The sequence below is a fragment of the Nuphar pumila genome, chromosome 17 (assembly GCF_984573655.1).
Source record: "Nuphar pumila chromosome 17, dmNupPumi1.hap1.1, whole genome shotgun sequence".
In the NCBI taxonomy this organism is placed as follows: domain Eukaryota; kingdom Viridiplantae; phylum Streptophyta; class Magnoliopsida; order Nymphaeales; family Nymphaeaceae; genus Nuphar; species Nuphar pumila.
The window spans coordinates 72,969,025-72,984,247 of record NC_143265.1 but is presented as its reverse complement, the minus strand read 5'-3'; the positions used below and the strand labels follow the sequence as shown (position 1 = coordinate 72,984,247).

At 36.4% G+C, this 15,223-nt stretch overlaps 2 protein-coding genes across 2 annotated transcripts; one reads left to right on the top strand and one right to left on the bottom strand.

Annotated features, from left to right (window-relative positions):
* Window positions 1–374: 374 nt before the first annotated feature.
* Window positions 375–4,296, top strand: LOC149812207 (patatin-like protein 2). Its single transcript, XM_089993380.1, has 7 exons — window positions 375–592; window positions 1,554–1,735; window positions 2,023–2,209; window positions 2,477–2,641; window positions 3,004–3,306; window positions 3,733–3,908; window positions 3,998–4,296. The coding sequence occupies exons 1-7, from the start codon at window positions 455–457 to the stop codon at window positions 4,062–4,064; spliced, it is 1,218 nt and encodes a 405-aa protein (XP_089849506.1). The 5' UTR covers window positions 375–454; the 3' UTR covers window positions 4,065–4,296.
* Window positions 4,297–9,270: 4,974 nt separating this feature from the next.
* Window positions 9,271–11,550, bottom strand: LOC149812206 (patatin-like protein 2). Its single transcript, XM_089993005.1, has 7 exons — window positions 11,413–11,550; window positions 11,031–11,212; window positions 10,671–10,860; window positions 10,369–10,533; window positions 9,798–10,100; window positions 9,427–9,602; window positions 9,271–9,337 (listed from the first exon to the last, which is right to left on the bottom strand). Exons 1-7 carry the CDS (start codon window positions 11,548–11,550, stop codon window positions 9,271–9,273), a joined length of 1,221 nt encoding a protein of 406 aa, XP_089849131.1.
* Window positions 11,551–15,223: the final 3,673 nt, after the last annotated feature.

Below are 15,223 nucleotides of genomic sequence, written 5' to 3'. Positions count from 1 at the left end.
TGCGAGCTGGTATATATGCAAAAAAAAATGAAAAGGAAAAAAAGTCAGTGTGAGCATGGACGACCATGACCAAGCCTCACATGCTTGACTTCAAAGTTCTGATTGAGATTGAATAACTCTTGCTAACCCTCTAGGAAGTTTCACAAAGTACACATGCAAACGCTCCCTTTTCCCATCTTCTCCCCCCTATAAATACTACAACCCTTCTTTGCAAAGTAGTCATCAATTTCCCATACACGACCTGCTCAAGCGTTACTACACTTCAAATTTCAAGGCCTATTCATTGGCTCAACACAAAGGCCTTCTATACTCCATTATTGAGCCTTCAAACCGACACCAACCATCTCTCTCTCTCTCTCAACAACACAAGGCCATCTATACTCCATTATTAAAGCTTTAAACCCAAACCAACCATCTCTCTCTCTCTCTCTCTCTTGATCTGAGATCTAAAGACATGGCAGCAACATCAGCAATGCCACAAACCCAGCCACCAATTTACGATAAAATGATCACCATTCTAAGCATAGATGGAGGTGGTGTCAGGGGGATCATTCCAGGGACCATCCTGAGCTTTCTTGAGTCGCAACTTCAAGTAATATAGATATATATCCTTTTTCTTTCCCACGATTTGGTGTACTTCATAGATTATGAGCATGGACTTGTTAGCAATTAAATATACACGGGCTGGCAGACCCGCGGCCCAGCCCATGTCGGCCCTTACCGGGCCAGGCCAAAAGCTCTGTCCGGGTGGCCCAAGCTCGGCCGGTGGTGGGCTGCGGCCCAATGCCCACCCCTAGATATCACCAATGCCTGTGGCTTTCATCACCACCTCTTACTGTGCAAATAGTGAACCCCACTGAAAAAAGCACTGATGTCGTCTTTGCACAAAAACGAAGGCCACGGATGATGGTGATTTTGAATTACAAAAAGTTTGAGTTTTGGCATATCACTTGATCCGGTGATTTGACCCAACACACTATTTTTTTTGTGTTTTGAAATCACCACCGTCCAGTCACTTCAATCATCACCATTCATTGTGCAAGCAGTGAAACCATCAAAAGTGCTGATATAATCATTTCACAAGGGGTGGGGGGGGGGGTGATTAAAGTGATGGACGGTGGTGATTTAAAAACACAAAAAATTGCGTTTTGTCAAATCACGTGATCTGTCCTCATAAAATGGTGCTACATGTCCTATCAATGGGCCAGCCATCCCCAGACAGGGCACAACTTACTCTCCTGGCCACTAAGACACGTGGCATCGTTTAGGAAGCCAAGTACTTTGCTAAGCATTCGGCCCGAGTATAGGATCAGCTAGCTGCCAATCAATTAACACAATCAAAACTGGCACATAGAAACATCACCAAAACAGAATAATGTCTTCATTTTCTGCAGTGCATAACCCATTCATCTACACCTGAGCTGGACCATTTTGGATGCCTATTAAAAAAAATCGGCTTTAAACTGATAATTTGATTAATAAGATCACTCTATTTTTCTTTAGAGATCAAAAGTATGGACTTAATACTGATGCATTATTTTCTTATTGAATAGGAATTGGACGGGAAGGACGCGAGGATCGCTGATTATTTCGACGTTATTGCCGGAACCAGCACAGGTGGTCTGGTGACAGCCATGCTAACTACACCTGGTGCAGACAACCGGCCACTCTATGCAGCTAAGGATATCGTCCACTTCTATCTCAAAAACTGCTCCAAGATCTTCCCTCAGTCTAGGTAACTAACACATCAAATGTTAATTACTTCACATAGTAAACTTAGCGTTGCAACATTGGGCTCCATATGTTAATTCTAGCCATCTAACCAACTGCTACGATTAGTCCACATTCTCAACCCGACGTGGACTCATGATAGCCATCCAGATACACCACTTAGATGGCTAAGATCATGCAGTATAAGGTCCTAGCTAGGACATCATATGTCATAAGATAGGATCCTTTTTGCAACACTCATGTGCTTCATACCATACCAGTTCGTATAATTTTATTTGTTTGGTGAAACAGACGGCCGTTGAATAAGGTCAACAAGCTGATACGTGCAATGGTTGGACCAAAATATGATGGTAAATATCTTCACCAACTCATCAGAAGCAACCTTGGTGATACAAAATTGCACCAAACTCTAACGAATGTGGTCATCCCAACCTTTGACATCAGACTCCTTCAGCCTACTATCTTCTCTTCTTTGCAGGTTAGCATTTTTTTTTTATAAGCAAGCTGGGGTTAGGCAGACAGCTATTAATTAGTTACATATATGATTCATTAATACCAGAGTGGTCAGGTATTGAAAATGATTTAAAATTTTATTCATATGGGAAGACCATCATTGGTCATGATCATTATATACTTAAGTAATAGGGTATAATATATGATTCAATTACAAAAAAAGAGAGCATAAGATAATGTGAAAACTCAAATTGGAGGATTGAATTGGTGTTTTTGTTGCTATTTTTCTCAGCTGAAAAAGGTCCCGACCAAAGACGCATTACTATCTGATATATGCATCAGTACGTCAGCTGCCCCCACGTACCTTCCTGCCCACCATTTTGTAGCCAAAGATGAAAAGGGAAAGAAGATTAGAAGCTTCAACCTTATTGATGGAGGCGTTGCTGCAAATAATCCTGTAAGTCTTGCTTTAGACGCTCGATTATATGGGGTGGATCGTATCTTTTATTTAGAAGTAAAGGAGTAAAAAAAAAGTTGGACACAATTTTCAAAAAGTAAAAATATTATTTTAGTTTGAAAAATAAAAGTAAACTTTTAATCATAGAAAGTAATTATATATTTTTAAAAAATGCCTTTGGTTTTTCGGTATCTTAATCATTTCAATAAGTTGAGTCCTACTAACGTTAATATGTTTTCTTTTTCTTTTTTTGTGAAGGAAAAGATATATTAGGTTTAAAGTTTAGTTTAACCCTCCACCTGCATCTCATCTTAAATGTTCAGCATATATTATTTAATTATTATTTATTTATTTTTGTGTAGACTTTTGTAGCTGTTAGTGAAGTGACTCGAGAAGTACATCGACGAAATCCAGATTTCTTCCCGGTTAAACCTACAGATTATGGAAGGTTTCTGGTTATCTCTCTTGGAACAGGAACATCCATCCCTCAAGAAAAATATAGTGCTAAAAGAGCTGCAAAATGGGGTGTTATGGGCTGGCTGGTGAATGGTGGGGGCAGCCCTTTGATCAACACTTTCAGTCATTCCAGTGGAGACATGGTTGATTTCCATCTCTCTGTGTTCTTCCAAGCACTTAAATCTGAACAAAACTATTTGCGAATACAGGTATGCTAAATATTTTGATGAAAATGAACATTGCCGAGCATATTAAGCTTGCAAACCGCATGAAAATAAGAGCATGCTTGTATAACGGGTGGGGAAAATCAAGATATGATAGGTGCATGCAGTTTCATGCTTCTGCTGCCAAACGCACACTAGACCATCATTCATGAACGTGATGAATTTCTTTGATGGGGCATGGATTTCTTTTCCCAATAATCTAATTGAGGAAATATTTGAATCGAAAAAAAATTAATTTTACAAATATGGAATAAATAAATTGATTCAGACAAATTATTTACTCAGCTTGGGCATCCATGCATCAATTCTGTGTGTGTGATCGTGTGTGTGTGTGGATTCATAAGGCTCCTTAAAGCAAGAGTTATGGAATTCATCTTTTGATCAATCTTTAATTATATGGGACATATATAGGATGAAAATTTATGCGGCGATACATCTTCAGTTGACGTGTCAACCAAGGAAAATCTAGCCAACCTGGTGAAGCTTGGTGAAGGCCTCTTGGAAAAGCCAGTTTCACGTGTGAATTTGGTGACAGCTACATATGAACCCGTACCAAACGAGGGAACCAACAAAGACGCACTTATCAGGTAGAATGTTCTTGCAATTTTTCTGTTCTGTAGATCTTTTCACTATTAGTTTTACAATATCTTACTCATTTAATTGTTCAAATTTGAAGGTTTGCAAAATTACTGTCCGAAGAACGGAAGCAAAGGAAACTGCGATCTCTGAAAACGGCTTACTGAAGATCATTTTGAATTGTCGTTATTATTATCATTATTCTTTGTGTATGTCATTGTATCATTGTAAAACCCAATTTGTTCATTGACCATATTCATTTCATTTTTGTAATTTCTTTGTAAGCTTTATTATTATATTTCATCTTATATGTATAAAAAAACCATATACATTCCTATTCCATTGATGTTTTGTATTACTTTTATAACCCATTAATATAAATTTTTATTTATCAAGGTAGCACTGCCATGCTGAGTTGTTTTTTCTATGAAGGATGAGGAAAAGCACCCTTGGAATAAGAAACCTAGTTGTGCAGGCTAAAGCTGCCATATTGTCTCTATGATGTAAACCCGTGTCACACTTCTTGCCTTCAGGGATGATTACTTAAGAATGCTAAACATTTCAACGATTTATACTAATGAATGATAAATGCTAAAATAATTTTAAACGATTGTAAACGATTTACCTCATTTAATTGCAGACCGTCTAAAATGACCACAAATCACAAATCATAGGGTTACATTAAAGATGCAAGGCGACAATATGCTCTCATGCCTACAAAAAATAATATATTAATAAGACTATAACCTTTAATAATCTTAGTCTATAACTACCAAATATGTAATAAAAAATTACCTGGACAAATAGCCAAAACCCTCTGATGGTTTTTGTACCCTTACTCGCACGGTAAAGTTATCTGTACAAGTATACGAGCATAGCAGCATCCCATGCATACTTGTTGACTTCATCTAAGTCTTCCAACAACTATAGTCACATGTAACTTAACCTTGAATCAGACAAATCCGAAAATAAAATAAGTCCAAAAAAATAAAGAAAGAAGTCGTGCAACTCTTGGTCAGCTCTTTCAGATGCACATGTAGCGGTCCAACCTTTCCATTTATTACAGAAAGAAAAAACTTTCATCGATGTAGAATTGCTTCCACCAGAAATACAAGGAACCCTGTCCTCCATCGGCATTCCTAGAAGGGTCATGCACTTGTTCCTTGCATTATAGTTTGAATCTTGTGCTAAAACAGCAATTTCATGGCACTTAAGACCCATAATTTGTGTTACATCTTCTAGGGTCATGGTGATCTCAAAATAATTAAATTGCAATGTGTTTGTCTTATTATTTCACTTATTGACCAAGTGGGTCGTGGTGTTCCAACACATTTCAAAACAATGCTAGTCCACAAGGCCGACAAAGTGCATATTTTGTAATCGGTCCTTCTGATATTCATTTAGTTGTTCATACCATGACAAAACTATAAGCCACTGACACCGCCCTCTGAGCTTTTCACCTAGTGCTCAAATTCTCTTCAGACTTCCCTATGCTACAAAATATCATATTATTCAAATCAAATCAAAATTAGTCCCATTTGTACTTCTAGACGTCGATGTACACAATAATCATTATATATAATAATCGTTGCATACTTGCTATCACTGTAATCGTATACACAATAATTGATATCAAAGTAATTGCTATATGTGCTAATCACTATACATAGGTCATATTAATCACTATACATAATAATCACTATCACAGTAATCATTATACATAGTAATCACTATCACAGTAATCGTTATACATAATAATATCTGTCACAGTAAATCGTTACGTAATCGCTATACATATTAATCGCTATTATGATAATCGCTATACATAGGTCACATTAATCGCTATATATAGTAATTACTATCACAGTAATCGTTATACATAATAATATCTATCACAGTAAATCGTGCCAGACAAGAATGATTTACGTACCTTTGTCACACTTTTCTCCTCTTCATCCCCTCCCTCCATCATTTGCCTTTCTTGTTGCTCCATCATTCGCTCATTCTCCTCCCTCCTTTGCCTTTTTTGTTCCTCATTCATTCTCTCCTCCTCTGCCTTTTTTGTTGTTTCTTCACTCTGTAGCCTCCTTCCTTTGTTTTTCCACTTCTTCCTTCTTTCACTCATTTGCCTCCCTCCTCTGCTTTTCTACTTCTTCCTTTTTTTTTCTTTCCTTCTCTTCCTCCTCCTGTTTTTTTCTTTCCCTTTCATTCTCTTCCTCCTCTTGCTTTTTCTTTTCTTTTTTCTTATCTTTCTCGTCCTTCTCCTTTATTTGTCTTTCCTTCTCTTCTTTGTCCTTTATCTTCTTCCTTTGCCTTTCCTTCTCTTCCTACTCCTCCTTCTCCTTCCTTTGCATTTTTTTCTCTTCCTCATCCTGATGCTTCTTCCTTTGCCTTTTCTCTTTCATCTTCATTATTTGCCTTTCCTTCTCTACCTCCTTTTTCTTCTTCTTCAATTGCTTTTCTTTCTCTTCCTCATCCTCCTTATTCTTCCTTTGTCTTTTCCTTTTCTCCGCCTCCTTCTTCATTTGCCTTTTCTTCATTTGCTTTTCATTCTCCTCTTTTTTCTTCCTTTGCCTTTCCCTCTCCTCCTCCTTTTTCTTCATTTGCCTTTTCTTTCTTTGCTATTCATTCTCCTCCTCCTTCTTCCTTTGCTTTTTCTTCTCTTCGTCATCCTTTTTCTTCATCTTTAGTTCTTCTTCATCCTTCTTTCTTTGCTTTTTAGCCTCAATATTTTATGAATAATGCTCCACATTATACAATTTTAACACTTTGTCTTTGTTTTTATCATTCTCAATCTTCATTATATTTTGGTACCTTTTATAACACTCATATATATGGAACTAACGAATAATTTTTCAATAGTCATCTCATCGAACGGTGTGGGCTTTCTTGTCTTACAAATTTTGGTCATTGCTAACCTGCATGACACATAAATTTAGTTGCATCATTATATGTTACAACCGCCTCTCCAAGTATATATTATTATAAATTATGGCATTCGTTACACAATCACCAACATTACAAATTATCGCAATATTTGGCTTCATAATTAAACATTGTTGTAAGATTTAGCAAACTTAAGTACAAATCGAGGTAACTTCATAAATCGCTATTGCATCAAACATATAAATCGTTATTGCTTCAAACATACAAGTTGTTACTAATTTAAATATATAAATCGTTCATGCTTTAAACATACAAATCGTTATAGAAATCATACCCTTCATAAATACATATCATTGTAACATTTTGGCTTCATAAGTAAACATCGTTGTACGATTTAGCAAAGTTAAGTACAAATCGTGATAACTTCATAAATCATAAATACACATTGCTACTACTTCAAACATATAAATCATTGTTGCATCAAATGTACAAATCGTTACTGCATTAAATGTATAAATCATTGTTGCATTCCAACGTATAAATCATTATAGAAATGTAGCCTTCATAAGTACATATCGTTGTAATATTTGGCCTTCATAAGAACAAATCATGCTAACTATTTTTTAATGCCCAGAAAGTGGATAAGTACAAATCGATTTATTTCAGTATGAAAATAAGTGTTATTTAGCATGAATAGTACAACCGGTTATAAGATTTAGCATTTAGATTTATAAATAGATTTGTTTACATAACAAAACCTTACATAAAACTCACTGAAATGATATAATTTTTGGTAATTAGACAATAGAGGAGAAACACCCAGAAGGTAGATGCAGTCGATGGTGGCAACGATTCTCCCATTGCACAGAAGATGGCAAAGGTTGTTCCGGCGGCAACAGAAGACGACAAAGGTTATTTCGACGGCAGCAAATGACGACAAAGGGTGCTCTGGCGGCAACATACGATATCAAAGGGTGTTTCAATGTCAATAGATGATGACAAAGGGTGCATCATCAGAGGAAGCTCCTGTTACCGCAGATGGTGCAAATATTTACTGCTTAGGGCAAAAATAAAATGTTTGGACTTTGAAGAGTTAACATCATCCTCCCTTTTCTGGATGGAGGACATTTATCCTTTTCTTGAATCGACGTTTCACTTTTCTAGATGGAGTATCTCAAACCGGCGTTTCACTTTTCTAGATAGAGGATCTTGAACCGTCATTTCACTTTTCTAGATGAAGGACATTTAAGTCCTTTTCTCGAACCATCGTTTCATGACGGGAAAGTGTACTTAAGTCTTTGCAACCGTATTAGACTCCGATGCTAAGTGATGCCGACACACACGGGATACGAGCCCTATGTGCTTATATACGTGGCACTCATTCGGACCCATGAACACACACCTGTGTCTTCGGGAGAGGAACATATAACCTCCTTTGCCCATTTACTATGTCATCTTTATCTTTATGTCCCTCTTTAGGATTTCATTGATGCAAGTTGTTTTTATTAAATCGGACCCCACAGATGTGAAGATCGACATTTAAATAGCTGAAATCCAACTTGTGTACAAGATATTTTGCCAATTCAAAAAACAACGGTTGACAAAACATAAAATTTTGTGATTTGAAAAAATCATATTTTTTTATTAAAAAATCTATCCAATGGTCGATTCTTATTAATTAAATCGATCATACCAAATCAATGTATAAGGTCAGATTTAATAAAAAAAAACTTGCATCACAAGCTTTTTAAGATGGGTATGAAGATGACATAAGAGCAGATAAGGTGATCTGTCAAATCACTTTCATCTTCACCGATCCACTCGTTACATAGTTTGTGGACGGTGAGGATGTCAAATCACTTCTCTAAACGCGATTTGGCAGATCAAATGATCTGCTCTCTGATGACATAGGGGTCCCACTCAAAATGCTGCATTGTGATAATTGGCGTGTCACAGACAGGAACTTATTCGATGCTTGTATCCCTGCGCGTTTTCCATGACGTGGTTACCATTAAGAACCGCAAGGTCCAAGTTGTCTCCATCTGGGTCTGGACCACCAAACCACAGTTAAGTGTGACCTAGTTATGTCTGGTTTACAAACCTAGCTTGGGTGAGCATAGGCGTCAAACAGGGCTTGGGGCTAAACATTACGCATTGATGGATTGAGCTAGCGACCATAATTGTTGGATCTATTTGTCCTGTTCCAAAATAAAAAACCATCGTTTAGGTCTAGTTCTCGTTACAACTTATTCTTAATCATGTACCCTCCTGTTAAATTTCAATACCATGAAGAATTATTATTACTGTCATTTTGATAACAAGAAACTTAGGTACACGAGTCAGTTGATGTAATAAAAGGATTTAGCCTTTTTATTCAAATGAAATGAAAGATTACAACAAAGTTTTCAAAGAAACTGAATAAATGGAATGAAATATGATCAATAAACAATTGGATACAAAAGAATAATAATACTTCAAAATAAATATTCAGTGCTGAGTCCAGGGAGATTCCAGTTGCCGAAGCTTCCTTTCTTGGGACAATAATTTCGCAAACCTTCAAAACTCAACCATCAAAATTGTAAGAAATTGTTAAATTAACAGTGAAAATATCCACACACTATAAAAATTGCATGATCATTCTACCTGATAAGTGCATCTTTGTTGGTGCCTTCGTTCTGTGCGGGTTCATAGGCACCCGTGTCCAAGTTCACACGTGAAACTGGTTTTTCCAGGAGGGCTTCACCAACCTTCACCAAGTTGTGGAGGTTTTCCTTGGTTGATATGTCAACTGAAGTCGTATCACCACTTAAAAAATCATCCTATATATACCCATAATTGAAGATGGTCTATAAAATGAATTCCATGACAATTGCTTCAAGAAACGTTATGAAGCCACACACACAAAAACAAAGAAACACACATGTACGTGTGCATTCACGCCAACACACACATGCGTGAATGATTGACAAGAACCATCTGAACGAGGCACAATTTCATCAGAATATTTAGCATACCTGGATCCGCAAATAGTTTTGCTCAGAGTTTAGTGCTTTGAAGGTCACAGAGAGATGGAACTCAACCATTTTCCCGCTTGAATGGGTGAAAGTGTCGATCAAAGGGCTGCTCCCACCGTTCACCAGCCAGCCCATAACACCCCATTTTGCAGCTGATGTAGCAGTATATTTTTCTTCAGCCTTGGCTGTTCCTGTTCCAAGAGAGATGACCAGAAACCTTCCGTAGTCTGTAGGTTTAACTGGGAAGAAATTTGGATTTTGTTGGAAGATTTCTCGACTCACTTCACTAACCGCAACCAAAGCCTGCACAAAAATAAATAATAATTAATTGATATTTTTTGCACATTTAAGATGATATGCACAATATATATATATATATATATATATATATATATATATATATATATATATATATATATATATATATATATATATACTACAGTCGTTTTACATAAATCTAGTAAAAAGCACCGTTATTTTAAACTATTTTGCAAAATTTTTTGATCAGATGCAGATTGCATCTATGATTTACCAACTAGATTGTACGTTCTGTAGACCGTGCAAGACTTACAGGATTATTAGCAGCAACGCCTCCATCAATAAGGTTGAAGCTTCTGAGTGTCACTCCGTTTTCATCTTTGGTTTCAAAATAATGGGCAGGAAGATACGTGGGGGCAGCAGACGTGCTGATGCATATATCAGATAGTAGTGCATCTTTAGTTGGGTTCTTTTTCAGCTGAGCAAAACAGCAACAGAAACACCAATTCAATCCTCCTATCTGAGTTTTCGCATGATGTAATGCTCAACTTTTTTTTTACTGAATCTTATAACCTAGAAATTAATTACATAATTGATCGTGATAATGACGATAACCTGAAGAGTAGAGAAGATGGTGGGCTGAAGGAGTTTGATGTCGAAGGTTGGGATGACCACATTCGTTAGAGTTTGGTGCAATTTGGTATCACCAAGCTTGCTCCTGAGGAGCTGGTGAAGAAATTTGCCATCATATTTGGGTGCCTCCATTGCATCTATCAGCTTCTTGGCGTTCCTCAATAGGCCACTACTGCATTCCCTCACCAACCAAACCAATAAAATTTCACGACGTTATATACAATATGACCATAACTGCTTTGAGAAAACAATTTCCACAAAATATTTTGAGAACACTGCTGCTCCCAAACAACAGGTCTTGAGGAAACCACAACACAGCCTAATATTTGATATATAACTTACCTAGATTGAGGGAAGATGTGAGGCGAGTTTTCAAGGTAGAATGGGACGATATCTTTAGCTGCATAGAGAGGTCGGTTATCTGCACCAGGTGCAGTAAGCATGGCGGTCACTAGACCACCCGTACTTGTTCCCGCTACGACATCGAAGTAATCAGCGATCCTCGCGCCCTTTCCATCCAGTTGCTGTTCACGAGAAGCAATTTGATTATTAGTGAATCAATAACTTTTTCGAAAGAAAAAATGGAATATTCATTTTATTAATCAGATCCATTTGTCTTTTCTTTCTTTCAAAAAAATATTAATCTGATCGGTTCAAAATAGAACATAAAAAGTTCATACTAATAAATACAGGGAAGAAAAAGAAAAAGGACAATATCTAGTACTTGAAGTTGTGATTCAAGGAAGCTTAGGATGGTCCCCGGAATGATCCCTCTTACTCCACCTCCATCTATGCTTAGAATGGTGATCATTTTACCAAAAGTTGGTTTCTGATTTTGAGACACTGGTGATGTTGCTGCCATTGCTGCTGAGCTCAAATGGATGTATAGAGAGAGAGAGAGAGAGAGAGAGATTTCTAGTGTATATATATTTATAGAGAGAGAGTGTAGGGTTTGCAATTTGTAATGTATTAACACTAGAGCAGGCTCTCTTTGGGGAATGATGAATAGCAAAGAAGGACCATGGTATTTATAGACGATGGGGGCTCCGGTGAGCACGGAAAATAGAGCGTTTGGATATGGGGATGAACTTGATGAAAGTTCATGGAGTGTTATCAAGAATTACTCAAGCTTGTACGGCGATGTCAAGGACCATGCTTATAATTTTCCACGCCACCTTTTTTTTCTTTTAATATTATTTGACATGCCAACCATCGTATGAGACATGTTGGGTTCCATTCCACATTGAATCCTATCCGTCCAACCAACGGTTAGGATTACTCCACTTAATTTCTCACCTAGACTAATCCCATTCTTAATGGCAAAAACAAAAAAAAAAGAGTTATTTTGCAATTAAAAATAGGAAAAACTTTCATTCGGGGATTCATCCAGCGTAAGCATCCGGATAATCTAGAATGCGACGTGACATACCCAAAAAACATTAAAAATTTTATAGAAAAGAAGATTGGTTTAACCCGCAAAAAAAAATATCCAAAAATAGATTTGAGGATGTTTTATCCACCCAATAGTGAAATTTTACAAATAAAGCAAAAACGACTTCCATAGAATAACATAAGTAACAAGTGAACAAGAAACAAATCACCTCTCTTAAGGTTGAGGCATCACTGTCTACATGTCTGAGTTATTACGATGCACATTTGACCATTTAAGTGAAAAGGAAGGTTTGTGAACATTCTTTTAAGTAAATACAGAACCAATTTTGGAATATCAGGTAAAAGGTGGGACCGTAAATGAAATTTTTTCTATAAAAACCTCTTCAAACAAATTTAAATTCTTATATATAGAAAAACTGGAATATGTTAACCAACCAAATATGTTTGCTAGTATGAATTGATATTTTTATAGGTTTTTTGCAAATCTAACCTTTGCAGATGCATTCTGCGTGGTCCATTTGCTAGGAATCGGTTGTTGGATCATCGTAATCGGATCATGAAATTTAATTTTTTATGCTTGAATATGTATTTATGAAAAATCTAAGCCATTGATTTTCAACCCTTAAAATATCCTCATTTGCTTGGAATCGATTGTTGGATCATCATAATCAGATCATGAAATATGAACTTTTATGTTTGAATATTTATAAAAATTCTAAGCGGTTGATTTTCAACCCTTACAGTATCCTTCTTATACATTGTTATTGAATGATTCAAGAGTCTTTCTATAAAACCAAGCTTCTAAATCACATCCGTACGATACAATTTTCAAAAAAATAAAAAAACTATGAAAATCTTGGTTCATACTAGTAAACATATTTTAGTTACTCATATATATATATATATATATATATAGAGAGAGAGAGAGAGAGAGAGAGAGAGAGAATTAATTGGGTAGGTGCTTAATGATACATAATGATTTTTTTTGTTCTTTCGGTGCTTTTTTCGCAGTTTCGACCCCATAAGTGTCTTGGGCATGGTTGATTTAAGAGAAATCCACACCTGGATCATGTGTTTTTGATGAAAAAATGTTATTTGGAGCCTCAACAATTTACAGAGATTTTAGACCGTTGATTTTTCTAACCTTATAAAAACCCATTCATATGTTAGAATCCAACACTTCATCCTTATAAAATCAAGTACATAGATCACATATGTACGGTCATAATTTAAAAATAAAATGAAAAAAATATGAAAAACTCATTAAGCGGGCTTATATTTCATTAAGCACCTACTCCTATATATATATATATATATATATATATATATAGAGAGAGAGAGAGAGAGAGAGAGAGAGAGCTTATGACCTTGGATATCACATGATGATGACTTGGATGGATAATATCGGTCGTCAATCGCCAGTTTCCTCCACGTGTTCAACCTGGCATCATAGCCATGCACAGTTGCCTGTTCAGAAAGGATAGAAATTTTATATAAGTGGATTCCGTCCATGCGCCACGTCTCTTGATCCATTGACCGCCAATAGCAAAAAAAAAAAATCATAAAAAAGTATATCAATACAAATACAAAACAATAAAGAAACTCAAAAACACCAAAAAAATTCAATACAATGTTCTTCAATCAATTTTATCTCTCTTTTTACATATGTACTAGTTTCATTTCTAATTAATAAGATACAAAAAGATATCGATTGAAATCTTCTACGCTGGCTCTCTCCTTATGTTACCGGGTATCATGTAAATATAACTGTGTTTGTTAAAAATAACGTTATCGTTTAAATCCTTGGCAATATCTCTTTTTGTAATTTGATTCTTAACGAGCGTTTTGTTCTTCCTTTCTAAGGGTCATGATCTTTTTAATTCTAGTTGTAAATACAAAATATTTTCAATGCATAGCGCTTTCTTAACATTTTATTAACAAGTCACTATATCATATAGTATTCAGGCTGTATCAACCATTCTTCTTCTCTTTGACCCACAGGTAGTGGGGCACCAAGAATGCATGCATATCCCCTTATATATACCATTCATTTGGCGTGCTACTTTGAGAAATTTTAAAATTGATAGGGAAGTTTTATTCTGACTCGCAAACTCTCTTCCTTAAACAAAAAAGGAAATGCTCAACTAATTCGTTAGAGTCCCACACGACTAATTTTCAACCACATTAAGATCACTTGAAGGAGCTGCTACCTGCTGCCATCATATCCCTATTTCAATCTGCCTGTATCAAGGGTCGGCTGATACAAGATGGGGGTTCTAATGGCAACTGAGATTGTTCACTCCCTAAATAATTGTGGCACACCCTTCTTCCTCCTTGAATTGGGGTATACAGATCAGGTCATTTGTCAAATAGGAGTAATCCTCATCTGACAATCCTGACCGTCCAAGGTAGCCTTAGGATTGGAACAAACTCTTCTTGATGAGTTGAACTTGTGATTCATCTTGGTTTCTTCTAAAACCAAACTCTGAAACTCCTCTTTAGACTGGGACTTTACTTCTCTAAAGGATTTTATGAAGTCCTTGTCCTTGATTTCTTTGGACTCCTCTCTCTCTCTCTTGGACGTTTATTAGGGTCTATGCTGGCCTGAAACTCCCTACTGACCTAGGACCCCTCTTTCTCTCTTGGACGTCCTGGTGTACCTTGTACACTAACGGCCTCACTCAAGCTCAAGGGTCCTGGTAGGACATTGAGCATGGCATACAACAGACCATGTCGTTGGGTAGATAAGGGTCTTATGAGAACATCAACAATTTGATCTTTTAATGATATATATTCAATCTTAAATTCTCTCTTGGCTAACGTTTCTCTGGCAAAGTGAAGATCTATCTCAATATGCTCATTTATGTTATGAAACATAAGATATGCAGCCAGATATGTATCACTAACATTATCATACATGATTGTAGGAACCTTGGACATTGTAGCTCCTAACTCTTGAAGAAAGAACTTTAGCCACAAGACTTCTGCTACTGAATTACCAATCCTTCTATATTCTACCTCTATAATGGATCTTAAAATTGTAGGTTGCTTGTGAGCACTCCATGATATCTGATTAGACCCCATAAACACAGCATAACCGTTTATTGGTCATCTATCATCTAGATACCATGCCCAATATGCTT